The sequence below is a fragment of the Hemicordylus capensis genome, chromosome 4 (genome assembly GCF_027244095.1).
Source record: "Hemicordylus capensis ecotype Gifberg chromosome 4, rHemCap1.1.pri, whole genome shotgun sequence".
NCBI lineage: Eukaryota > Metazoa > Chordata > Lepidosauria > Squamata > Cordylidae > Hemicordylus > Hemicordylus capensis.
In genome coordinates, this window is record NC_069660.1 from 56220289 (window position 1) to 56248035 (window position 27747).

At 43.3% G+C, this 27747-nt stretch overlaps 2 protein-coding genes across 7 annotated transcripts in view; one reads left to right on the forward strand and one right to left on the reverse strand.

The window, feature by feature from the left end:
• Positions 1-1000: 1000 nt before the first annotated feature.
• The window catches only part of DCLRE1B (DNA cross-link repair 1B), a 35662-nt gene continuing 8915 nt past the window's right edge, over positions 1001-27747 (reverse strand). The window contains exons 2-6 of one of the 2 annotated variants that reach the window (XM_053247477.1): positions 18589-18736; positions 6337-6536; positions 3773-3938; positions 3437-3619; positions 1001-2659 (exon numbers count right to left, since the gene is read on the reverse strand). In XM_053247477.1, the coding sequence (XP_053103452.1) occupies positions 1515-2659; positions 3437-3619; positions 3773-3938; positions 6337-6525 (1683 nt within the window). In that variant the 5' untranslated portion in view covers positions 6526-6536; positions 18589-18736 and the 3' untranslated portion in view covers positions 1001-1514. Of the gene's footprint in view, positions 2660-3436; positions 3620-3772; positions 3939-6336; positions 6537-8983; positions 9123-18588; positions 18737-27747 lie in introns of those variants that run through there. The other variant, XM_053247476.1, reaches the window with a different exon arrangement.
• On the forward strand, positions 9259-26626 carry AP4B1 (adaptor related protein complex 4 subunit beta 1). 5 transcript variants are annotated; one of them, XM_053247470.1, is made up of 11 exons: positions 9259-9453; positions 12187-12354; positions 13394-13618; positions 14715-14845; positions 15523-15670; positions 16850-17346; positions 19169-19252; positions 23410-23513; positions 25063-25270; positions 25576-25860; positions 26075-26626. In XM_053247470.1, the coding sequence occupies exons 1-11, from the start codon at positions 9374-9376 to the stop codon at positions 26500-26502; spliced, it is 2358 nt and encodes a 785-aa protein (XP_053103445.1). In that variant the 5' UTR covers positions 9259-9373; the 3' UTR covers positions 26503-26626. The 5 variants fall into 5 exon arrangements, with proteins under 5 accessions (XP_053103445.1, XP_053103450.1, XP_053103448.1 ...); XM_053247475.1 differs by having other exon boundaries at positions 26080-26245; XM_053247473.1 differs by lacking the exon at positions 9259-9453 and adding an exon at positions 10943-11185.

Here is a 27747-nt window from a genome sequence, read left to right on the forward strand (position 1 = left end):
GTAAGGATACATAGAGACCTCAACAGCATAGTTTGCAATGATGTCATCCATGACAGCTCAAGACGGTGGACGTGTGAATGTTTGAAGTGCAAGTAGGAACCGATTTGGACTATTTAGTACAGTTGTAGTGATACATAGAGACACCTTGATGGTATAGTTTATGATGTCATCCACCCCAGTACTAGATGGTGGATGTGTGAACATTTGAGGAAGAAGTGGTCTAACTTGTGAAGATAGTAATTATCAATTAAGATTATAGCAAAAGGAAAGTAGGCAGATTAGTTTTTACCAGAAGTTTATTGGTAAAACCAGTGGGCTTTACTCCCTCTTTCATTATTTGTGTATACAGTATGCTGCTGACAGTGGAATGGAGCTAAATTTAAGATTTTAATAGTGGTAAGAAGTCCAAGAAATGTATCATGGTTTGGAAACCCCCAGGAGTCCAGCAAAATCCTCAGGATGGAAAACAGGAGTTTAACACTGCTTTCACCAGATGTCTATTGTGGGCAGTAAAAGCCCTTGTACAAGTTAATGCTCCAATTCCCCCAACTGCATTTGGGAGGAAATATGGGGAAGCATCCACAGATGTCCTTAGGCTGGAATAGGTGTGCTTAGTCTGGTGCAAATACTTCCACTTGAGAGCAAGCACTTCTGTTCTGGTCTTAAGGACAACTGGGGATACTACCCATTATCCAAAGGTAAAGTGTGCTGTCGATTTTGACTCCTGGCACCCACAGAGCCCCGTGGTTTTCTTTGGTAGAATACAGGACATGTTTAATTTCAGAATAAAAATTGTCCTCAACAGAGTCAGGAGCTTAGCCAAGGCACACCTCTTGTCTGCCTCCCTGATATATCACAAGGGAAATTCTGCACAATTTTTGTTTCTAAACTTCACTAAAAAAACAAAAGCATACAATACAACCCATAGCTCTGCCAATGACCAAATGCTTTGCTGGTAAGCAATACTGACACAGGTGATGACCAAATCACAGACAGGAAAGAGGATGTTCGAAAGTGTTTAATAAAAAAGAAGAGCATATGGATTAGCATGTTAACAAGTATGCAGGTAAAGTTACATATTTAGGTTCTCCAACAGTACAGCTCAAAAAATATTGGTAAGTAGCCCTAATAGATTAGGAAGAAGTTTCTAAAAAGTTGATTGAGGCAAGGTCTCAAAGCCACTAATCCTGTGGATTCACTTTGAAGTATTAGTTAGTTGGGATCTATTTTCACAACTGACTCTGGAAAAAACATGCCCATGAATCCCAGCTGACAACATTCCACAGGTGCCTTCTGTAGCACTCTGTTAGTAACTGGGCTTGTACCACAAATTCTAGTACTGGATACATATTTGCCATACCCCAGGGGTTTCCAACTTTGGGTTGCCAGAGGATGCTGGGCTACAAACATCCAACATAACCAGCCACAACGGCCAAAGGTAATTGTGGCTGGGGATGATGAGAGTTGTAGTCTAACAGTGTCTGGGGAGCCGAGGTTGGAAACTTCTGCTCTGTTCAATGCACTTGGGCCCTTGCTCTCTTTAAGTAGTTTTCCACTTGCCAGTCAAAGTGTTGGAGCGACCATTGCTTTGGGCTGTTGAGTGGAGATAAGTCATACTCCTGAAGAAGGTCACGTGAAACCTCTTCACTAGTAGGCTTGAATGCCACATCCTCTGAAGAGGTTGATGTGTCCTCTATTTCATTCTGAACAGCATGGGATAATATTGAAGGTACACAGTTCTGAGAGGCCAGCTGGCAGAGACAAGCGCTGCCTGGAGAGGAATAAGAGGTCCAGTTTGGTTTGGAACCAGCATCCCTCTCACTACAAGACAAAGTTTCTGTGTGTTTCAGTGTTGAACATGTCTGATATTTTTGAAACTGATTGGCAATACTGTCGTTCAGCTGATGTCCGGCAGATGTAGCAAAATCAGACTTCACTGGAGAATGCACTCTCGGATTCTCAAAGCTTTTTGGTTCTGCCATTACATTTTTCTGCTTCTTCTTCCACAGCAAATACTTATGCCTACAAGAAGGCATAGATTTCCTCACTGTCTCTGGGCTCGTTTGCTGGGTAACGTTTGCATCCCAGTCACTCTCACTCATACATTCCTCTAAGGAATCAAATATAACTCCCCTTGGCATATGGCGAAAGGTAGACAGTCTGAGTAATTTTGAGGTTCTTTCCTGCTTCCTGATTTGTAGCTGCATATATCTCTTCGCAGACTTGGGGACTTTGGAGTCAAGAAGCGAGTAATCCTCAGATCTCAAGTACTGTTGGAAATACATCTGACAAACCTCACTCTTTACCACTGGAATTATAGAGCACGGCTTCAGCCAAGCCACAAACTCTAGCAACTCTTGGAACGATGAATGGTCTGAGTAGGGAACAAGGTGGACATCACAGTGGTTGATCTTTACTTGCCGGCTGGTGGGGAGAATAGCTATAGTTGGATGCTTTTGGTTCCAGCTGGTCATAGTTGCTTGGCGGATTTCTGAAAAATCTACAACATGAATCCAACCAGCCTCTTCCTCAGAAGTGAATACATCCTCCAGCCCCAGAAGCCTCACAAGCTCCAGTTTCTCAGGATTCACCACAATCCAGGTTTTAAATTCTCTGGCTAGTTCCACCAAGAGTGATTCCTTTCCTAAACTGTAGGTACCTGGAATAGGACAAAGTACAGTTTAAGTATTTCAAAAACTGGACAGAATTATGGTGTTCATTCAGTCTGCACAGGATGCTCTCAAGAAATGTATCTACCTAATGCTAAATCAAGCTCAGGGCTTTTGACAAAGCTACACCTTAGCTAAGAGTGGCTGGTGTGGGTGCTGCCAGTGTGGGAGGTGGCAGCGAGAGGCACCTTTAAGCACATATTAATAGGTGCTTACCTCTGTTCCGGCTGCAACTGCAAACTACACTAGCGTGCTGCAGGCACTCCCTGCAGTGGCCGATCGGCTCCACCACTCACCTGGCCACTGGAGGGGGATAGGCTCCGCGGAAGCCAGGTGAGTGGCAGAGTAATTCATACTTAAAGGTGCCTCTCGCCACCGCCCTGACCTTAGCTACTGGACTCCTTACTTCTTAATTCAAGAATTCAAAGAACTGAAATACAACCCTTTCCTCCTCCTCTAATGGTTCACAGCCCTCATACAATGTATTTATCATTTGTGCATATAGATCCAGAATCTGTGGATTGACCCCATCCTCCAGAGTAATTAGGTGGATAGAAACCATGTTGTCCAATGACTATGGAAAAAAACATGCTTGTAAACCAGAATGGAAAAATACAGGCTTCTAAACTGCCCTGCATTCACGTTCTTCTTTTTGGAGAATCACTGTAAACTCTGGTCTGCCACTACCCTTTTGCAAGGATTCTCAAGTCAGCAGCTTTGAAACTTTACCCCAACCAGCCTTTGGGAAACTTCTTTCCAATGCTCACCAATCTTAACCAGGTGATCAGGGTGGGCCCTGATCACCTCTTTGATTTGCTCAGTGGCCTCCTGCCGTGATGGTAAGACAGTATAGGGATTGCAGTTGGTATTGTCCAGGTAGAGGATATTCATAAGCTTAGAGTTCTTCAGAGCTGGCTCCTGCTGCAAGCTGGGTGTGTAACGAAAATCACCTGGTAAGACACAAGTATCACAGGCTTCAGGAGAAACTGACACTTGGAAGGTGGCAGACACTGAACCGAAAATTGAACTGGAAGACAGAGGACAATATTAGGAAGAAGCTAAAATGCAAGTCTCCTTTCTCCCATAAACAAGGAAGTTCATACCTGTGTAGAGGATGACGCCAAAATAGCCTTCAAAGAGGAACATGACAGATCCAGGACAGTGGTTGGCATCTATCAAGGTCACTGTCATGGTTTCTTTGCCAATCTCATCCAGGGCTACAACATGGCTCTCTCCCACTTCCAGAGGGCAGATCCATTGCTTAGCCACCTAGAATCAAGTTGGAAACATGGTACAGTCATCTGTAGACTTCTTCTAAAGCAGTGGTGTAATTACAAATTCAGAAGTGCAGGCGCTCACCATGCCAGACCACATAGCCACACCCACCCAGCAGCCCCACCCCATAGCCCCACCCCCAATACAAAACACACCAAGCGACCACTTAATATTATTTGTATTTTAAAATGCAGATTCATTGTTTTCTGTGCAAACATGCAAGCTGTGAAAAAACCCTTTTAAAAAGAAACCTGTCCAAGGTATACTGGACTACATTAGCACCAATCATTAATATTCTGAGGGAAACAGATGGTGATTGTACAGCACTGTACAATTGGGTGGACACCCATAGTTTGTCCCCAGCAGGAGGGCCAAAGTTGTGCAGCTCTGATCCACACAGACCAGCAGCAGAACTCCCAAGTTTTCAGGTGGGAGCCATTCCCAGCCCTACCTGGAGATGCCAGGGATTGAATCTGGGACCTTCTGCATGCAAGGATGCAGATGCTCTTACACCAAGCTATGGCCCCATTCCCTAAGGGGAATAGCTCACATGTAGTCTCCCATTCAAATACAAGCCAAGATAGAACATACTTAGGGAAGGACACCACAGTTTGGCAAACTAGCCCAGTTCTCAGTAGGGCAAGTAAAGACACAGGATAAACTTGGCACAGATTTTGAGTTATAGTTGGCAGTTGAAAAATGCAAAGTCTGCAGTGTTCTGAACTATAATATGTTTGCATGTAATGAAAATGGCTGCATTAAGGCTGGGTCTAACCCAGGCCAGCACAACATAAGGTCTGAGTGCTGAATCCGGCCCATGGGGACTTTCTTGCTGGCCCCAAGGACTGCCCAAAGTTTTGTGGCGCCTGAGGTGAGGTGCAAATTCCGCCTTGCCCCATGGCCCTAGTAGGGGTCAGCCCCCTTTCAAAATTAACCTTTGCAAGCTTTGAAAGTGTACAAGGGGCAAAGAGGATGAAAGTTGCTAGCAGTCTTCTCTCCTTTCCTCATGCTGTGGTAACTAATAACTGATTTCATTTATATTTAATAATTTTAATGTAATCACCAATGTGCTGAACCTTGACCCCCACACACCAAGTTATGGTTGGTTCCGGCCCACTGGCGCATTTTGAGTTGTGCACTCCTGGTCTGATCTGTAGAAGCACATTGAATTCTGCACTGTTCTGAATAAAGCACTTATTTTATTCCACTGACCTGCAGCTATCACATTTTACATGGACAATCCAGCCTCTTAAATTAGCTGAACGCACTAGTTTTCACACCGGAATATGCTCAGGGAAAGGTTGGAACTTTTGGGGGAGAATATCTTTAGAAGGAATTCTAAATATTTCCCGCTGACCTTCAGGTAGCACATTTTGCATGGGCACTCCTGACACTCTCCTCAGTGTCTGGAGCCTGGGAACAGGAAGGAACTAGCCCCCGCAAAGGATGGGGAGTGGGATGGAGAACTTAAGCACAGCATGAAGAAACACATGGCAGGAAGAAACTCTTAGAGCACGGGGGGGGGGGGCGAAATGTGTGGTAACAGCAAGAAACAGCCTGTTTATAGCTGCTTCCTTCATACACAAGGAAATCTTAAGTAGACTGAAGGTTTATTCAGCGACAACTCCCATTTTCTCTTTCCCTTTCGACCCCCGCCGCCCATATAGGATCCCCCTTTCGACAAATGTCCAAACAAAGTAAATCAAGATTTACTGGCTTCAGCAAGTGTGGAGGGAAGACAAATGGCAGCAGATCTCCTCCAGTCGCACCCCCCACAGTCAGTGTTCTGCACAGCCTTTCTGCTACATGGTCTTCTCCTGCTGCCCATCAAAGAAGCAGCCAACAGCATTCCTTTACTCCCCACTCTCTGGGGCTAGCTCTCCCCACTGCTGCTACTGTGTTTCTTCCCCCCACCACACCACCTGTGCCTGCCAAGCTGGCAGCAAAAGGATTCCTCCCCACTTGTTAGAGGGGGAATGGTTGTTGCTGCTGCTGCTGCCACCTCCTCACCCACGGGGCCATCTCCTCCTCCCACCTCCGACTGCATGCTGCTGCCTCCCTGCCGGGCCTTCTCCTCCTCCTCCAGCTCCCACTGCTAATGTAGTCAGAAGGCTCACGAGAGGAGACTTAGGACTCTCACGAGACTTCCAATGAGATCTTGCAGACAGAGCTGGAAGAGGGAGGAGGAGGCTGCTGGGGGTGGGGGTGGAGGCAGCGGCAGCATGGATGCAGCAGATAATTGTGCATGGCACAGGTGGGTGTGAACTGGTGGCGTCCCAGCAGTGGGAGAAGTCCCAGCAGTGGGACTGCGACCCACCCCCTCCTCCCTCCACTACATCCCTGCTAAGAAACATGGTAGAAGACTATGTCTGTGTTGAGAACCTAGATTTACCTTTAATCGGAGATGCAGGAGTTGACCAGTAACAGGAGAACAATAGATAGGCTGTCTCCAGGTGCTAGAAAGCCCCACTGTATGGTCAGAGTGCAAGTGGGTAAGGAAGAACAAGCGAGCCTCCCCAGCTTTTCTGATACTCCAGAAATCCACCGCAATGGGTGTGCCTGCAATCAGAGTCCCATTCATCAGTTAAGTTCCTGCAAAAGCAAGTAAAATACTTGAATAGTCCAGAAAAGCCATTTGGAAGCATTAATAAAGTTGCTGATGGCCACAGAAATTGATTAACAAGAAGTAAAGACTGAAGTATTTTATATCCAGAATAGAATGCATTGTCAACTAGAGTTTAAGTTGGAATGAGACTGGGATAAGGCAATATAGCATTTTTGACACACATATGTAACAAGAATATTCTAGTAACTCACAAAGAAAACAATGAAGCTGAAGCTGGGATAGTGGAGCATTATCTTCAGCTCAATCCAAAGTATATTTACTTACAAGTAAATCCCACTGAACTCAAATTAGTGCAATCCTAACACACTTTCCTAGAATAAGGCTCTTTGAGCCCAATGCGATTAACTTCTGAGTAGTCATCCACAGAATTGTATGACATGTAAGACTTTCTTGAGAAAATCTTGAGAATGTGTTTAGGACTACTGGGCTGTTACAGAGCTATTCACTCTTCACACTAATATTAGAATACTAAGGAAATTCAGATTCTACAGATTTCAAAGCACAGTTTGAATACTGGGGATTAGGGGTGTGCACGAACCGGTTCAGCAGTCTATTCACAGACCGCTGAACTCAAAAGACTGGCATTCGAGCCAGTTCGGAGGTAGGGAGGGGCTTGTTTTAAGGCACGGGGAGGGTGTCCTTACCTCCCCCGCCAGCGCTGCTGTCAAAATAGCTGGTGCATGGCAGCTGTATACCCAATTGCCAGCCCAGTCAGCGTAATTCTGGATGTGGTCAGTGCGCGTGCAGTCACGCCAGCAATTTTTTGCAGCAGCGCCGGCAGGGGAAACATGGCAGGAGAGGTAAGGACACCCTCCTTGCACCTTAAAGCAACCCCCTCACCCTCCCAGGAGTGCAAGGAACCTGTTCCGTGCACATCCCTATCGGGGATTGTGATCTACTCTCTCGGTAAGGACTGCATTAACTATTACCTAGTATTACATACAATATGTAATGGAGTAAGGACCAGCCAAACCAGTCATTGCTATGATCAGGGAGTAAAGTAGCTGTATCCTTTTTCCTGGGTTCTTTAAAAATTCTCCACAAATCAGAGGGCAATGCCTATCACATAACAGGGGAGCAACAGACACACACTGTAAGGATAACAAATTGAAGCTGAATCCAAGCAAGACGGAGGTGCTCATTGTGGGGGATCAGAATCTGAGGGATGAGTTAGATCTTCCTGTGCTGGATGGGGTTACACTACCCCAGAAGGAACGGGTAAGCAGCTTGGGAGTGCTCTTGGATCCAGGCATCACCCTGGTATCTCAGGTGGAGGCTATGACCAGGAGTGCTTTCTATCGACTTTGGCTGATTCGACAGCTGCGTCCATTCCTTGAAGAGAATGACCTCAAAACAGTGGTGCATCACCTGGTAACCTCCAGGCTCCACTATTGCAATGCACCCTATGTGGCAGAAAAACAAACAGGATGCATGCAAAGCACACAAAACAACCAAAAAATGACATGCACACTAGTGATGATGAAAAAAGGAAACTGGAACAAAGCTGAAATACCCTTGGTAGAACTGCAGCCTAAAAACCTATATGGTCAATGTGAAAGACCAAATCAAGTGTATGACCACTTGATTTGTATCAAGTGATGTGTATCGGTCCCAAAAGGAGAGCTGGTTTTGAGGTAGCAATCATGACTTGTCCCATTAGTTAAGCAGGGTCTATGAATGGGAGACTTGATGTGTGAACACTGTAAGATATTCCCCTTAGGGAATGGAGCAGAAGGGAAGAGCAGAAGGTTCCAAGAAAGTCCCTTAGGGAAAGAGCAGAAGGTCCCAAGTTCCCTCCCTTGCATCTCCAATATAGTGATGAGAGATTCCTGCCTGCAACCTTGGCGAAGCCGCTGCCAGTCTGTAGACAATACTAAGTGAGATGGACCTATGGTCTGACTCAGTATATGGCAGTTTCCTATGTTCCTGTGACCACTTGGGATTGGATCATAGTTGTCATGGCCACTATAAACCCCTGAACCACCTCGGACAGATTGGTCTCAAAATGAACATTGAAGTCCACATCACCACCACAAGCCTGGGGGACTCAACATCAAGCCCAAGTCTGCCAGCTCAGGTAGGGACTCCGTTGAACAGTGGGCTGATTGGTACACCAACAGAAGTCTCAGTCTATCCTTGGTCCCCAAACTTAAGTATACACATTAGATGTGGTCTGACACTTCAACAGGGATCCTGGTAAGGGAGATATTATTCTTACAGACCACAGCCACTCCAGATCCCCGCCCTCACCCGCTCAACAGAGCACCGTGGAGGAAGAAGCTGCGACCAGACCAGGCCACCAGCCAGCCTTACTTAACACTGCTGTCAGGCACTGCAATCCTATGCATGTTTAGCTGTAAGTAAACTCCATTAATAATAAGTGGAATAAGCAAATTTCACCAATGGCACTTACTTTCAGGTAAGCCCGCAATCCAATGCACAAAAGTGAACTCCGGACTTCTGATTACTATGCACAGAAATGAGCTGCGCGCGTATATAAGAGCAGGCGGGGCTTCACGGTGCGGTGGGAGAAAGGGGGAAGTTGAGTTACTGGCTCCAAAAACGTTTGCAGTGACGCACGTTGCTTCACAGGTTCCCTCAATCCTCTGCTTTGCTGGCCTGTGGCGCAGGAAAAGCCAATAAGCGGCACAGGGAGAAAGGCAAGGCTTCCCGCCGAAAAAGGAACGATTCAAAATTACGCGCCTGCCAGTGCTCACCAGCCTGCAGAAGTTATTCTCCTGAGTCCCAGGATTACCGTAAAATGATTGCGCCTTAGTAAACATGAGCACAGAGACGAAAGCGCATGCTCAGTATTAGACATAGTGGGTGGTGGAGAATTACTTCATTTCTTTCAATGCCGCGTTCCCGTTTTTCAGGGCGGAAGTGAGTAAGAACTGAACACTCAGGATTTTAGCCTAGTAGTTTAGTCTAGCTCAGCAATAAAATAAATTCATTCTATAAATCAGGTCTTCTTTCGTGTGAAAAATATGAATAATTCTTAGTTTGTAAACATTGAAAAATCACTGCTCTACCAATGTAAATACAGTCCATTATTCCCATATTGAGGCGGGTGAGCTATGGCGGAGAGCAGCTTACAACAACCCTGTAACGTAGTACACCACGGCTAGTATTGCAAGACTTGGGGTTGAGATTCTTGATTCCCAGCCCCAAAAATCTGCCATCTAAAACAACTCGTAAGGTTGCAACAAAGAACAATCTACTTAAATTGTCTCTCAAGCCCCTTTCCAGCCCAAATCCAGTTGCATGCCTTGTGCTCCACTGATTTGTATGCAGATTAGTTGCATTTTTAAATATTTAAAGGCTCATAAAATTTCCAGACGAAAAGTACTGAGTTAGAAAGAGCCGTAACCCCCGTCTTTGCTACTACTCTTGGTTGTTTGTCAGAGGGGCGGGAGACACACTGTTGCTCAACCACAGCGGCGGTAAAATCCAGAATTTCTCCATTGTTTTCTATGAAAACAATATCATTCCGGCGAAGTCATTTCCGCCCTGGCGAGTCAAAAATAAGGAACTCAAAAAGTGAAGACTCTGTGAGTCTAGTCGTTACTAGCAAGGTTTGTGAGCCAAAAACGTTACATACATATATATGGAATTCTGCACAGATTTCACTTCCGGCTTCGATTATTTCTCTATCATATGGATTTATTAGAATCCTCGGTGGAATCAGTGGTGAAATTATATACATATGATGATGTGCGTACATAAAAGACAGAACGGTTAGAGGTTACAGTATCTTCTGTACAGCAGGGGAAAACTTCGTTTGCTCGCGAGATGAGCCTGCTTGTTCTTTGGTTCTTGGAGCAAATTCGTTTGTGTAGGTGGCTGTTTTAAAGGTACTTGGTGTGTCGGTGAGTGTGTGGGAAGGAAAGAAGACGGCAGCAGACGAGTTGAAAACGGGCGTTCCATGTATTAGTTTAGATGGCTTGGTTTATAAATAAGAGACGAAAATCAGCCTTCTAGAATTTGCTGCACGGTGACGCAGAATAAAGTTTTTGAAAATATCTAACGCGAGTACTTATTTTTTTCCTGTATTCCTTCTTGCCCGCCTTTTTTCAGTCCAAGTAATAATAGTAGCTAGAAGAATGTAAAGAATCATTTCATTCCCTAAATATACTAGTGTGGCAGAAAAAGACAAATCGTTAATGGGAAGTCAGATTTAAATGTGTTTATTTAAAAGTATTCCTACACGGCTATTCATATACCATTGCACAGCAGTTTTCAAATTGGAAACCAAAGAATAAACTGCAGTACATTGACAAAAATTACACAACAGTAAAACAGTAGCAGCATCCAAGACCAACACGGTACCAGCGCATAGACAGAAATCTTGTCTTGCTTCTTTTGCACCAGAGTCGGGGAGAAGTTCAAAACCATCATTATTTCAAAGCACCGCAACGAAAGGGGGCGTCTAGTTCTATTTGCCTTATTAGTGTTTTTACGTTTGTTCCTGTGTATTTCCGCGGCTTTTACTCCGCGCATGGAAGTTTCTGGCCATTGCAGTTGGGAACCGGAAGTTGAGCTAGACTACGAAGAAGAAGATAGTAGCCCCTTTCCGGTACTCGCGAGCCTGCGACGGACAAGAGTTCCTCTTCAGGTGCGTTGGAATTCTAGCAGCGACCTTAGTTGTGAATGACGTCTTTCCCTACCGCCCAGCAAGGGGTTTCCATAACAACGGCTCCGTCCTTGTTTCCTCCTATCCTGCGGCAGCGCAGTAACTTTGCATGCTTATAAATGCGCGGCTTCGAGCCCTCGCGAGTCGCTACATCCGTCGTCATTTTCCCCCGGTGGGTGGGCGGCTGGGATGCTGTGTTCAAGTCCCTGTCCTTTTCTTGTTCTTCAAGCCTCTCCAGGGCTCTAAAGCTAGGATTTTTCCTTACTAGAACGGGCATCCATCTTGCCTGGCCTGAGGGAGTGGGATATAATAAGCGCTGCTCCCGCTGAACAGTGTAATACAAAGGTATAACTAGCTCCAGTTGTTAACAGGCAAGGCGACTGTCCCGGTCAACGGGCCTAGTTTTTAGGAAAATTGTAGAAGTTTAATTATGTGTTAGTAGTGGGTACAGTCTCTTAGTCCTCATCCTCTGCCAAAGCTAACCCTAACTATGTGTAATTCCCCTGCTAACTGAGTAAAGACGCACCTTTTAAAAAGTGGTGATTCTCTTTATTTAACAGGGGGAAAGCAACTGGCCCTATACAACCCCAGCTCAGCATTCCTCCAGTGCCTGTTGCTGGTGACTATGTATCTTTTTAGATTGTGAGTCCTGTGGGGACATGGTGCCATCTTATTTATTTATTTATATCTATGTAAACTGCTTTCAGAACTTTGGTTGAAGAGCGGTATATAAATATTTGTTGTAGTAGTAATTCAAACAAGCATGTATTCTTCCCCTACTACTATCCTCATCTCTGTCTTTCCCCCGTTGCATCCTCTTATCAGATGCAGCTGTATTATAATCCTCTGCATTATTATTAGGTTTGCACACTGAAGAAAACAAATGATGGAACAGGAGACTGGGGAGGAGGTTGTAATTTGAAGTAAATGACCTTGCTTATGGACTGATGCATTTCATTGACCCTGTTTGTATATTACCATAGGCTCTCCCATAATTTCTGCTTACCGGGTGTTTACAAGAAGTCTGGTCACTGCAAGATGCCATACTTAGGCTCAGAGGATATGTTGAAGGAGCTGAAGAGAGCTCTGTCTAACCCTCATGTGCAAGCTGACCGACTCCGCTACAGGAATGTTATCCAGCGGGTGATCAGGTCTGTAGTTTTGACTGCTTTGTACAAGCTGCTTGTTACTTGGGCGTCATAGCCCATAAAACAAAGTTTTCAGTTGAACAGTAGTGCATGCGCTAATTATCTTGTATGCTATCATGACCATTTTTTTAAAACCACATTAGGAAAAGTGTTACCATATGGCAGATCAAACATCTTGTGTATTATATCAAGCTTTTTGAATTCTATTTTATCAGTGTAATATTCTAAAGAAAAGAGAGTTATGTAGTTTCTTGGCTACCTAGTAAGCCATAGCAGTAATTGGCTTCAGTAGGAGCATTTTTTCAGGGTAAATGGCATGTGGGAGGAGAGATCCAGATTTGGACCCTGATCTGATCACCACCTCCAACATTTACAGGGGGAAAGCAAGCATGCAAGGCCCAGTGATATGATTAAATGAATTTCTAATTCATAGTGTTCAGGACTTTGCTCATTTATGCTGTGTGGATCTGCTGCACTGTGTAGGATCTTGGATTTCTTGGCTTTTACAGAAAGGAGACTCTTAATTCTCATAACTGCAGTTTTTCTTTTTAAAAATGTAAAATAAAACAGCGATGTAGTGTTTGGGATTACTTGAGAGTTAAATGGAAATTTAACTCCTTTTATCATTTTGGTCAGAAGATAAAGTACTTGTACTCTGCAGCTACCTCCCTATTCTCTCTAATTTCTAGTCACATTCTCCTGTTGCTATGAACATCTTGCCTGTGTTTAAAAAAGAAATTGAAGCTCTGTAAGAAGATACCTTAAATTTTGTGCCAAAAATAGCTAAATTCTGGATTAATCTTGTTTGCATAAGCATACTTTTTATTTTACATATGTTTCTGCTAGTTACAGAACAGCAAGGAGATATGCAGGGCATTGAAACATGCCCCACTAGATGTTTAATTTGTTATCCTTACCCAATATGAGCAATAATCAGTTCTGTTTTGTTCACCACTTGTGGCCATTATTGGTATATGTTATCACTGGGGTATATTATGTATAGTTATCGCTGCTGTGTTTAAATACTTTCTCTTACTTTCAGGCATATGACCCAAGGGGTAGATGTGTCCAGTGTCTTTATGGAGATGGTTAAAGCTAGTGCCACAGTGGACATTGTTCAGAAGAAGCTAGTATACTTGTACATGTGCACATTTGCTCCCCTGAAGCCTGATCTAGCTCTTTTAGCTATCAATACTCTGTGTAAAGACTGTTCAGACCCTAATCCCATGGTTAGAGGTTTGGCCCTACGAAGCATGTGCAGTCTCAGGTAAGGAAGTTACTTGGTTTAGAAATAGAGTAATGCTTCTTGCTGTGGACACTTTGTGTTGCTTGGTCAAGTGCAGATTTTATTGGTTAATGGTTTATGCCCTGATAACCTATGTTATTGTACTAGAATAACAATTTTGAAAATTGGGCTCAAACCTCCACAGTGGTGCAAGGGTATAAATAGTGTGTTCACACTAGTTCTGGGGTGTATATCCAACTTGGGATCAAAGAAAAAAATAGATGCATCCCTGCTGTGGTGTTCAAGTAGTAATATGGTGGGTCTTTCACCAGAAGAGTTGGATGCCCTGCTTGCCAGAGGTTAGATACCACTTTAACTGCAGCAGTTGGTGTACTACAGCTAAATCAGAGTTGCATAACCATGTTGTTATGCTGTCAATAATCTACTACCTTCTTAGAAATTGAAAAAGGGCATTGTGATTATAATAGCTTATAGTACAATAAATAAAGTGTGGGGAAGGCAGGCTATTGAGTTGAGAGAAGTACTTTGGAATGACCTCATTGTTATTTGAAGATAGTTTTGTAATGTGTGCATAGAATGAAGCCAGTGTAGAGTAATAGAGTATTAGACTAGGACCAGAGAGACTCAAGTTCAAATCCCCATTCAATCATGAAATTCACTGGGTGACTCTGGGCCAGTCACTTGTCTCTCAGCCTAACCTAGGAACATAGGAAGCTGCCTTCTACTGAGTCAGACCATAGGTCCATCTAGCTCAGGATTGTCTACACAGACTGGCAGTGGCTTCTCCAAGGTTGCAGGCAGGAGTCTCTCAGCCCTATACTGGAGATGCAAGGGAGGGAACTTGGAACCTTCTGCTCTTCCCAGAACCTACTTTTCAGGGTTGTTATGAGGATAAAAATAACCATGTACACTACTCTGGGCTCCTTGGAGGAAGAATGGGGTATTATTTATTTATTTATTTTAAAAATCCATCTACATGTTGGAAATTTCTCTCAAAGTAGCAGCATCAGAGGGGCCTCAATTTGTCAGGATACCTAACAGCAGATAGTGGGACAACACAGAAAATGTAAGAGGAATTTAGGAAAACCCTTAACATGATACCTTATAATGTTCCTAGGATGCCTGGCATACAAGAATATATCCAACAGCCAATCCTTAATGGTCTGCGAGACAAAGCCTCCTATGTAAGACGAGTAGCTGTTCTTGGGTGTGCTAAGATGCAGAAACTCCAAGGAGACTGTGAAGTGGGTAAATACTCATGTGTTTCTGACCTTCCGAATGCAACACATCTTCTACCATTAGAATAAATATGAGGGTTACCTGCTTATTTTGATTTTGTGACATATTTTCAAAAAATATGCTGAATGCCCTTTAGGCTAGAAGCCACTTTCAAATGCAAATTATATTATCTCAGAAGATCTGCTTTGCTGGATGAAACCCTCCTCTTCTCCTCCCCCAAATCCCCCCCACCAACAATTTTGTGGCAATACTTTGCAACAAGCCCACATATTATGAGAAGCATTATGTTCTTTTGGTAATACTGTTTATATATGTAGGTAGGCACGGTCAATACGACTGGTACCTGCAAGTGTAGATCTTCTGCTACTACTACAATATTTATATACCGCTTGTCAACCAAAGTTCTCAAAGCAGTTTACACAGAAAAATAAATAATACCTATAGAAGATGGTCCCCTGTCCCCAAAGGGCGCACAAGCTAAAAAGAAACATAAGGCATATACCAGCAACAGCCACTGGAGGGATGCTGTGCTGGGGTTGGATAGGGCCAGTTGCTCTCCCCCTGCTAAATATAAGAGAATCACCACTTTGAAAGATGCCTCTGCTTAGTAAGCAGGGGTGGCAGATTCTTATTGAACTTACGTTTGGACGATCTCCAACTTTCATGTTTTGTTTTGTTTTTCACAGATGGTGCACTAGTTAATGAGTTATATAGCTTGCTTCGTGACCAGGATCCGATTGTGGTAGTGAATTGCCTGAGGGCACTAGAGGAAATCCTGGTACATGAAGGAGGAGTTGTTATTAACAAGCCCATTGCCCACCATCTTCTTAACAGGTATGTTCTCGCCAAAACACCAGTGTGAACTGAAAGCATCATTCAGTGGTGTCCCTTGTGTTTAATTTGGTGTGTGATGAGCAGCTAGTTTCTGCAAACCGAAACTAACTCTTGATGTTATACTAGTGGCCTAGTATCCTGGCTTGAATCTTCATTTTTTGGTAGGATTGTGAAAATACGTTGTTTCTGTATGATTTGTGCTAATTTAAATGTGAGTTCAAACAAGCCACTTTGGGATAATTTTGATGGAAAAGCAGCATGCAAATATTTCAAATAAATAGGGTCAGCTTGCAAATTCTAGTAAGGGAGTCTTAACCCTCAGGAACAGCTTTTCAGTGGATGCTTGGGGCTGCCCCTTCTGCAAACATGCTTCTGTTCTCATGCGTTTGATCCATGGAGTTTAGCAGAACCTGTTGGTAAGCATCCAGACTAGTTCTGCTCACTCAAGGGAGGGTGGTTATTTTTGTTAAAACCCCCCCCCCTTCATTGTGTGACCTCCAAAGATATTCCTCTGAAGGTTTTGGGGACTACAGGGGCATATTTTGGGGGGACATAGCATTGCAGAGGGAAGGGTGGGTTGGTGAAAATCGCCCCTACTTTGTTTTGCATAAAGAGAATGTTCTTTTATGAGTGGAAGTACAAGTTTGGATGCTGCACACAGAGATTAGCAGAAATTAGCTTATTTAGAAATATTGACTTTTTCTTCTAATCTCAGCTTGGTCCATGCCAGCCCTATAAACCTTGAAGGCACATCATGCATTTATATTTAAAGCCACAAGAGTATTCTTGTGGGTTACTCTTGTGTCTGCAAACATCTTGTTGGAATTAGTATATATCTAGTTCAAAAGAAGACTTGCGGATTTCAGGGATTATAGAAGTTATGGGCGATGACACCTCAATTTATAAAACAAGATACCTAATATGGAAAAGCTAATACATTCTGTGAGGAATTAACTTTCCTCTAGGCAACAGTTGATTGGTCTGGGTAGTCTATCTGCTTTAGAAGTCATCCTGTGTGTGTGTGTATATATATATTTCTCTCTCTCTCTCTCTGGATCATGACATCCAAAAGTTTGAGCCTGTGAGATAATGGGCTTGAAGATCAAGGAGCTGAGCTTAGGTCTTGCAAAAAGCAATTTCCATTGCCACTACAACAGTTCTTGTTTCCTCTTTTAACAGGATGCCTGACCTTGACCAGTGGGGCCAGAGTGAGGTGTTGACCTTTCTGTTGCGCTACAAGCCTCGCTGTGAAGAAGAGCTCTTTGATATCCTTAACTTACTGGATAGATATCTCAAGAGTAGCAGCTGCAGCGTGGTGATGGCTGCTACCAAGCTCTTCCTAGTGCTAGCCAAAGACTTTCCACATGTGCAGACAGATGTTCTGGTGAGAGTAAAGGGCCCACTTCTGGCTGCTTGTACCTCTGAAAGTAGGGAACTCTGTTTCACGGCCTTGTGCCATGTGCGCCAGATCTTAGACAGTCTTCCTGGTCATTTCAGCAGCCATTACAAGAAATTCTTCTGCTCCTACTCAGAACCCCATTACATTAAGTGCCAGAAGATGGAGGTACTGTGCAAACTCGTGAATGATGAGAATATGCAGCAGATATTAGAGGAGTTGAGAGGCTATTGCACTGATGTGTCAGCAGAGCTTGCTCAGAGAGCAATCTTTGCCATAGGTAAGTGAGCTAGCAGGATTCCTGTAAAAAAAAATCTTTCTCCAAACAAATGTATGTCAAAGATGTGATACACATGTGGAGAATGTAATAGATACTCTTTTTCTGAAAGATTAAGGAACTGGCAAAGAGAAGCAGTCCTCTGACACTTGGTATGGAAAAAAGTACAATCTTAAAAAATACGGGTAGGATGATCTACTCGATAGTAGAGATTAACTTTAATCTTGAAGCACAAAGTTTAATTGTACGTCAAAGTCAGCCCAGAAGAGCTCACTGACCTTTGCTAGTGATTTTGACTGTTCCATTGAAACCACACATATATCCAAATTTCTGGATTCCCTGGATTACAGTTTTACTAACATTGTGAAGAGCTATTTGGCATAGGCTCTGCTATAATTGATTTGTCTGATAATGCTTAGATTTGAATACTCAAAAGTATCAAAGTTGGCATTACCCTTGGCTTATTGAAAATTCAATCTCCTTTCATATATCTTTATAGGTAGGCTATATGAAACTGAAACTAAGACAAATCTTGTTCGAATTTTGCCCATAACTAATACCAGCATTTCTACCACCTATAAGAAATATCTTATTTGAATTTTTCAAAAATCTGGCCATAATTGAATATCTTGGCATTAGTTCTACTGTTTAGGTATACATTGTGCTAGAGCTTTCTTCAAGAGTTGAATCCTCTGCTTCTCCCTCAGAAGAGGATGGCATCCGAGAGCATCATGGGTTGTCACGACCTCCTGCTCCGAGACAGGGCCAATAAGGAAGCTTTTCTCCTGTGACAGGAGGGAGGGGCAATCCCCTCAGGCTTCAGGCTTCGCCCTGTCTCACTCCAGCAGGTGCTGTAGTCGTTTGCTCTGGCTATCATTCTCTTCTTTTCTACTATAATTTCTTGATCTCACTACTCATTTGCATCTCAGAACTGACTCATTGTGGTTGTGTCTTTCTGTAATGAGACAGACTTCTTAAAATATCAAAGCTTGTGATAATATTTATATGAACTGTTAATGGTTCACTGTGCATTAATTTGTTCTCAAGTTGAAGTCATACAGGAATTCATCCTTTAGAAATTGAAGTCCCACACCCATAAACAAGACACAAGTATGTCTGTATGCAATTCTTATTCAGAACTGTCTTGTCACCAAAACATCCACTGTCATATTGATAAACCTGTCTGAGGATGGGTGAAATGATTCCATATGAAGCTAAAAAAAAGAGTAGGAACACATCACTCACCTTGCTTATTTGGGTGGCCTGAATTTGTTCATTCAGTGTATCTAATCCACCTAAAGAGCTTGTTTCAGTCAGCCACCTGTCCAGTCAATATTTCAGTCAGTCATCTATCCAGTTTGGGCACAGCAATGTCTTGGGGAAATTGAATGCTCTAGCAGGAAAATGACAGTATTTTGATTGAAGAGAACAAAAATTTATTCTTTCTTCAATTAAATTTTAACAAGTAAAACTTCTATACATACAACACTAGAGGGAATATGAAAGCTGATGTAGCATAGTAGCAAATAGACTGAACTACAAATCAGGATTTCTCTGATTCTACTCTTACCTCCTGCTGTGGACTCCTTAGCTTTGGGCAAGCCATTCCCCCTCTGCCTCAGCACCCTAGACCTATATTATTATGGGGGTAATAATATATACTTGCCTTACAGAGTTGTTTTAATGATTACATTAAGATAATAAACGTGATGCATTTTGCACAGTCAAAAAGCACTGTAATGATTTTGATGATGATGTAATTGTGTTGGTAAGCATAAACGTACGTGTGTCTAACTAGTTTGACTGTGTTTTGTGGTCTTTCCAGGAAACATTGCAAGGACATACACAGAGCAGTGTGTGAGGATCCTAACAGAGCTATTAGAACTGAAGCAGGAACATATAACTTCAGGTAACTATCCCAGCCTATCTGATTAAGATTTAATTCTCTCATTACTGTAAATTTGGGTAGAAACACTGTGGTAGGTATGTTTTTAAAAGTTGTTTTTCACCACCTGTGGTGTTTACGCCGATGCAGCATTTATGTGCACATTCAGGGAAAAGCCGGAAAAATGCTTCTGCTGATGCGGCATTTACGTGAGATTTCCAGGCAGGATTTCTTGGGACGATTTCCGGGAGAGGAAAATGGCACCCAAACGTCATAAGACCCACACTATTAGTTTCAAGCTGACAGTAGTGCTAAGAGCAGAACAGATCGGAAATAGAGCTGCAGCCTGTGAATTTGAGGTGGATGAATGCTGCATTCATAGGTAGAAATTATGACCTGGTAAGTATTCTGAAATCAAAATGTGCAAGGAGAAGTGATGTAGCAGCCTGGCTTGATTTGGAGAATAACTTCGAGGAATGGATTAAAGAGCAGAGAGTCTCTACTGTGAAAATCTGCCTACAAGCAAAATTAATGACAGAACAAATGGGAATAATGGACTTTAAAGGTAGCCCATGTTGGTGCTATAGATTTATGAGGAGAAAGAATTTATCTGTGTGCAGTAAAACAATGGGAAGGCAGCTGCCAAAGCACTGGTGAGGGGAAAACCCAGCATTTTAAAAATTTGTTGCGTACACTATTGAGCGGGGGGAAATTGTGCAATCACTAATAATAAATATGGATGAAATTCCACTGATGTTTGACTGTCCCCTAAATAGGACTCTGAATGAAAAAGGAGAAAAAACAGTTTCCATAGTGACAACCAGAAATGAGAAGATATCTTTCACGTACATTTTATCTTTGTGGATAAAATCTCCTGTATTCGGGCTGACATGGATTCCACTTTTTCTGCAGGGTCTACAGAGGAGATGTCCAGCAATCCTCCTTGCAGTGTTAGGTTGGATCAGTTTCAATCTGTGATTCCTGAGGATGTGGACAAGCTGCTTGGAGTGGTGTGGTCCACCACTTGTTCTCTGGACCCTTGCCCGACTTAGCTGCTTCGATCTAGCAGGGAGATTATTCGAGGAGGCCTGGTGAATATCATAAATGCATGGCTGAGGGATGGTAAGGTGCCTCCATGCTTGAAAGAGGCAATAATTAGACCTTTTCTTAAGAAGCCTTCCCTGGATCCCTCAGCGATGGATAGTTATAGGCCAATCTCTAATCTCCTTTGGTTGGGCAAGGTGATCGAGAAGGTGGTGGCCAACCAGCTCCAGGCAGTTTTGGAGGAAACTGATTATCTAGACCCATTTCAAGCTGGCTTTAGAGCGGGCTATGGGGTCGAGTCAGCCTTGGTCAGCCTGATGGATGACCTATACCGCGGAATCGACAGAGAGTGTGACTAAGTTGGTTCTTTTAGATCTCTCAGCGGCGTTAGATACTATCGACCATGGTATCCTTCTGGGTCGCTTGGAGGAGTTGGGGATAGGAGGCACTGCTCTGCAGTGGTTCCACTCCTATCTCTCTGGCAGATCCCAGATTGTGGAGCTTGGTGACAGTTGCTCTTCTAAACGAGAGCTGTTATATGCAGTCCCTCAGGGCTCCATTCTGTCATCAATGCTTTTCAATATCTACATGAAACCGCTGGGTGAGGTCATCAGGAGATTTGGTGCTGGGTGTTATCAGTATGCTGATGACACCCAAATCTACTTCTCTTTTTCATCTGCTTCATCAGGAAATTGTGTTCATTCCCTAAATGCCTGCCTACAGGCAGCAATGGGCTGGATGAGGGATAACAAATTGAAGCTGAATCCAAGCAAGACAGAGGTGCTCATTGTAGGGGCTCAGAAGCTGAGGGATGAGTTAGATCTCCCTGTGCTGGCTGGGGCACACTCCCCCAAAGGAGCAGGTATGCAGTTTGGGGGTACTCCTGGATCCAGGCCTCACCCTGGTATCTTAGGTGGAGGCTGTGGCCAGGAGAGCTTTTTATTAGCTTAGTCTGATTCGACAGCTGCGTCCATTCCTTGAGGCGGATGACCTCAGAACAGTGGTGCACTAGCTGGTAACCTCCAGCTTGACTACTGTAATGCGCTCTACATGGGGCTGCCTTTGTATGTAGTTCATAAACTTCAGTTAGTTCAAAATGTGACAGCCAGGCTGGTCTCCGGGGCAACTCAGAGAGACCATACTATGCCTGTTTTGAAACACTTGCACTGGCTGCCGATATGTTTCCGGGCAAAATACAAAGTGCTGGTTATTACCTTTAAAGCCCTGAACGGCTTAGGTCCAGGTTAACTTAGAGAGTGCCTTCTTCGGTCTGATCCCCACCGCACGCTAAGATCACCTGAGGAGGTCTGTCTCCAGTTGACACTGGCTCATCTGTAGCCTCTCCTAGATTGTGGAATGCACTCCCTGCAGAAATCCATAATTTGAATTCTTTATTGGCATTTAGGAGAGCCCTAAAGACCTAACTGTTCGGTCTGGCCTTCCAGGGTTTTTTAATTGTTTAGAGGGTTTTTAATGTATCGGGTTTCTATAAGGTTTTGAATTGTTTTGGGTTTTTAAAGCTGTTTTATTGTATTTTAAAATTATCATTCCCGATTATTGATTGATTTTAACTGTTTTATGATATTTGTGAACCACCCTGAGCTATTCTGTAAGGGCGGTCTAGAAATTGAACAAACAAACAAATAATATTAGCCTACATCACAAATGGCAACAAACTAAAACCAATGCTAATTTTTAAATGGAAATCTATCCCGAAAGGCGATTTTCCTTTGGATGATGATGTTCATGCTAATGAGAAAGGGTATGTGTGTGAAGACATAATGTTTGAATGGCTTAATGAAATGTGGCGGGAAAGGAGATTTTTTCCAACCACGTGGCATTTTAATAATGGACTCGATGCATGCACACTTACTGGATTCAGTTTTAAATGAATGCAAAAAGGTATCAGCTATGCTAGCTGTAATTCCTCGTGGTTTGAACAGAATCTTTCAGCCCTTAGACTTATCTGTGAACAAGGCATTTAAATGTGAAATAAGAAAGCATTGGGGAAACTGAATGAGGAAAGCCCTGCATACATTCACAAAGGGTGGGAAAATGTGCAAAGCAACCTATGGCTAGGTCGCAAAATGGGTTTTGGAAGCATGGAAAGCTGTTAAAACTTCTTCAGTCATTTCTGGTTTCACAGAAGCTAGAATTAGAATCTGAAACTGCTGAAAGTAATACAACTAACAGTTCATAAGATGACGAAAATGACAAGGATACAGACTATCCTGAAAAATTAGATGAGAGCTTGTTACACCTTTTTATTTTGGAGAGTGATAATTCAGATTTTAAAGGTTTCTTCTGAAGTGCAATTTGAAATTTATAATTTTTGGAATGTGATGTGCAACAAAAGCAACCACTGTTGCCTTTGAAGTGCAATTTGAAGTTTATAATGTGATGCGCTTAAAAATAAATAGGCTTCCTATGAAGTACAATGGGAAACTACTTCTGCAATGTGAAGTATTAAAATTAAAAAAAAAATTATGCTCAGCATTTATGTCTTAATTTCCTTTCATTGCATTCATTTGCTTTCATTACATTAAGACTGACAAGGATATGGGTTACCAGTGATTTACATTGCAATGCTTAGCTGTAGTAAAATTTAAACTCAGCTGTACAGTAGTAAAAATTTTAATCATTCAACACAACAACAAAAATAATTCATGAAGTTCCCCTTGAACTACGGCGTTTACGCCAGTGCAGCGTTTCTGCTGGTTTTCTGCAATTTTTCAGCCTTTTTTTCTTACTGCGGCATTTCTACTCAAAATTAAAGTACTATTTGGTGTTTGACAAAAGGTAACTGTGCCAACACTGTTGTGGTTTCAGTCATTGTATCATTCCATTATTATGTCTGTTTCACATGATCATTTCTTCAGAATTCCATGCACTTACAGATGCTGGATAAATTAGATTTCAGCCTGAATTTACTGCTTAAAAATTGTAAGCAGTTCCTGTTACGTTTAGACAAAGACATATTTATTTGCCTGCTTATAGCAAAAATTCCAAGCTCTGTGAATGAAATGTGTCTCTACCTAGCTAACTCAGCATCTATGAAGCTTTCCAGATCTTGAATTGTTTTCTCACATAGTGACTTCAAAGTAATTTGTCAAACTGAAAGCAGACTTTCTTTGTAGCTGTGGTGCAGGTGTTCCGGGACCTAGTGTGGTTGTGTCCACAGTGTACCGAATTTGTGTCTCAAGCTTTGCCTGGCTGTGAAGAGACCATCCAGGACAGTGAGGTAAGGAAAGACTGTTTTTGTTCCTGGCAGGGGATAAAAATGGAGTGATGGTTAATGCATCTGATACAAGAACGGAGAACTGAATATAGAGTTTTGCATGAAAATCTCTCGGATTCTGTTGACAGAATATGTTTTGAAAATGTATCAATCTGTCCTCCAACCAACAAGAATGATAGGTAAACTATTAGGGCTACATTGGAGACCAACAGGAACTGAGCAAGAAAGCACACCATCTTTCTTGCTTATTATTACTACTACTATGAATATTTATATACTACTTTTCAAAAGTTCCTAAAATGGTTTACATAGAAAAATATATAGGAAGGGAGAAAGATGAACCCCTGTCCCCAAAGGGCTCACAGTCTAAAAAGAAAAATAAGATAGACACCAACCATAGCCACTGGAGGGATTCTGGGTCGGTTGCTCTCCCCCTGCTAAATAGAATCACTATTTTTAAAATGTGCCTTTTTGCTCAGTTGCTTTCTAATTACATATATGTGGCCCAGTTTTAAAAATTCAGTAGTGCTGTCCTACAGAAAAGAAGGCTTAGGGCGTGTCTGCATCTTTCTGTATACAGGAATGTTTCTCTCCCTGGACTGGTCTTATACCAAGTCAGACCATTGGTCTATCTAACTCAGTGTTATCTACACTGACTGGCAGCAGCTCTCCACAGTTTCAGGCAGGAGTCTCTTTCAGCTCTGCCCGGAATATAGGAAGCTGCCATATACTGAGTCAGAACATCGGTCCATCTAGCTCAGTATTGTCTACACAGACTGGCAGCGGCTTCTCCAGGGTTGTAGGCAGGAGTCTCTCTCAGCCCTATCTTGGAGATGCCACGGAGGGAACCTGGAACCTTCTGCTCTTCCCAGAGCGGCTCCATCCCCTAAGGGGAATCTCTTACAGTTCTGCTCACACATAAAGTCTCCCGCACACATCCACATCACATTCATATGCAACCAGGGTAGACCCTGCTTAGCTAAGGGGACAAGTCATGCTTGCTACCACAAGACCAGATCCCTCTCCTGAAACCCAGCACTGCCTTGGAGATCCCTGGGAATGAACCTGGGATCTCCTGCATGCAACCATGCAGATACTCTTCCACTGAGCTATGACCCCATCTCCTAAAGGGAATATCTTACAGTGCTTACATGTAGTTTCCCATCCAAATGCAAACCAAAGTGGATCTTGCTTAGCAAAGGAGACAATTCATGCTAGCTACAACAAGACCAGCTCTCCTCCCGACAGTTTAGATGGTTCAGTATTAGCTAAACTGAATGGAATGAAGTGGTAATCACACTTACTGAAACAGAGTTAGTATTTTATAATGTAGGTGAATATATGGCAATGTGCACTAGCATGTGGGGACTGAACTGTGAGACGGTCTGTGAACCTGTTTCACCATCTGCTTTACTCTGGACAGAACTGCTCAGCCATTGTGGTTGCATGGCAGTTTGCTCACATGAATTGGCTCTCAGAGGTATAATCTGCAGCACTGAATGGAGTTCCTTGGCTCTGAATATTCTGTATCCTTGCTTAATTAATTCTTCAGGGCAAGCAAGCATTAATCTGGCTGCTGGGAGTACATGGCAAGAGAATCCCCAATGCTCCTTATGTCTTGGAAGATTATGTAGAGAATGTAAAATCGGAGGCTTTCTCAGTCGTGAAAGTAGAATTGCTGACCGCTTTGGTGCGGCTCTTTATAGCACGCCCAGCTGAGTGTCAGGACATCCTGGGTCGATTGCTCTATTACTGTATAGGTAAGTACATTATTTCTAAGATGACTGTCATATTCCCCTTTTTCATAATACATCTCTGTTGAAGGATCTTGCATGGCAGAGATTGCAGCTTAAAAAAATCCATACACTTCAAGGTCAGACTGGTCTACCTTGAATAGCTTTATAATAAGTGTTTCTGATCTTTGCTTACTGTTAGTGCCACATTTCAGATACTGGTGAACGAGTGACAGTCCTTAAGGTCAGGACTGTACCCTAGGCTTGTGGCATAATATCATTAATATCTGAACTAAATAAATCCTCCTGTGCTCTTTTTTCCATCCATTCAGAGGAGGAGACAGACATGACAGTCCGGGACCGTGCTCTGTTTTATTATCGTCTTTTGCAAGCTGGTATGGAAGAGACAAAAAGGGTTCTGTGTAGCCCCACATCTGATCATTCTTTGCGTCTTTTGGAAGACCAGGCTGAAGGCTCTGTGAATGAATGGGCCTCGGACTTTAACACCTTGGTGCCTATATATGGCAAAGAACTGTGGGCAACCATGACTGCTAGCCAGATTACTGATCTTCATTGTGCAGATTCACCCTGTGAAGCACCCACAGTGGTGGGAGAAGGTAACCACTCACTTGGCTGTGCATCCTCTTCCCTGATCTTTATGTGCTCAGTTTTCTTTATCATAAAAGATGCTGCTTTTAGGTATCCAAGTCAGCTGAATACTCGCCATCAGTTCTGCTTAGTATGGGCTTTGATTTGTAGTATTGCTCTGGTGTTTGTGCCAGACAATGATTTGTATTGCCTAACATGACTTCTCTTTTGTCTTCTTTTCAGAACAGCTGATATCAGAAAAGAGAGTTGAGGTTCCTTGCATGAACACCAGCTCTAGTGGGGTTGTTCTAATCCCCAGCACGTGTCTGACTGCAGAGCAGTTTGAGAGGACATGGCTAAACCTTGGGGTGGGCTGCCAGCAAACTGTTCCCTGGAAGGCATCTGTGCAACCAGACACCATACAGGCTGCACTGCAGGTTGTCCATATCCAGACTATTGCTATGAGCAAGATTGGTTCCCAGCCATGGAAAGCTTACCTTGGTGCCCAGGACGACACTGGCTGCATCTTCTTGACTGAGTTGCTGCTTGAGACAGGGAATGCACAGATGCAAATGTTGGTGAAGCTTAGTGAAGACAAACCTGAGGCATTGCAGGCCTTCATCTTGGTCTTGAAAACTGTCATGGGGACAGTGGCAGGATTGACATTGTGATTCTTTCTAACCTTTAATATTGGCCACAAAGGGGAAGGGCCAGAAGTCCTTGCTTTATGGCTTACTGCACTCTTCAAATTAAAATGCAACTCTTGTGAATTTTCAGTAAAGGATGTGCACAGCCCTTGTCCTGGTACAGAGCAATTGGTGATGCCTATGATAATAGTGTAGCTGTATATGTGATATATGGGGAAAGACAGTAATTTTCAAGTGGAGAAATCACATGCACTTATGCTTGTCTTGACACGAGGAGTTGGGTACAAATGTCATTGCTAATCACATACATTGCAGAGAAGAAAATGAAATTCATGGTCCTGGTGGCCAGACTAGAATGCCCAGGTCATGAATTGCAAGTCTATTGATACTTGAAAACTAATCATAACTGGCTCCAAAGGACAGCAGTCGGAACAGATGGCTGGGGAGAGGCTTTAATATCATGTCCCCCCATTATCTCTTAATGTCCCACCACTGAAGGTGAGCCAGGAGCCACATGAAGAGAGGTCCTTCATACCGAGTGACAGTTACATCTGGTGTGGCTTGATTGTACGCTTTCTGGAGGGATGGTATTTGCTCTGGGCTTGCCACAGGCCCCTATGGTCAACAGAAGCATGATCTCTACAGAGTGGGGAAGAAGCTTTAATATCATGGTCCCCCAATGTCTCTCTTAGCTGTCCTGCCACTATGTATTTATTTAATTTATATACCTACTGACTCCAAAGGCTCTAGGCAGTATTGAACACCATATTTTCGCACCAAGAACCTGAAGGTTCTACAGTTTGTTACAACAACAAAAGGGGGTGCAGGAACTTCAGAGGGTGCAGGTTGTCGAGCAACTCCCTGTCAGCCACCTCCTCATGGCCACTAACCCCCTCCAAAGGGCTTCACGATGGAGGGGAGCTGTAAATAATTCATTCCATGCCTTCCTTTCCTAGAAATACAACCAGCTCTGTGTTTTGTTGACTGGGGGGTGGCGGAGAGGAAGTCTGCCACGCTCTGTCGCCACCCCCACCCACCCCTACTGCTTGTTGCTGGTCGTATCCAACACGCTGCAACTGCAGCACTAAGGAGTTCTATTGCCTCCCTTGCCACATGAGCAGGCAGCCTCTGCATTGGGCACATGCACACCTCTCATTTAATATCCGGCTCGTGGCACTAGGAAGTTTGGTCGCCTCTCATCCCTCAAATGAGAAAGGAGGCGATGGAACTCCTTAGCACTGCAGCTCCAGCGTGTTGGATACTACTGCT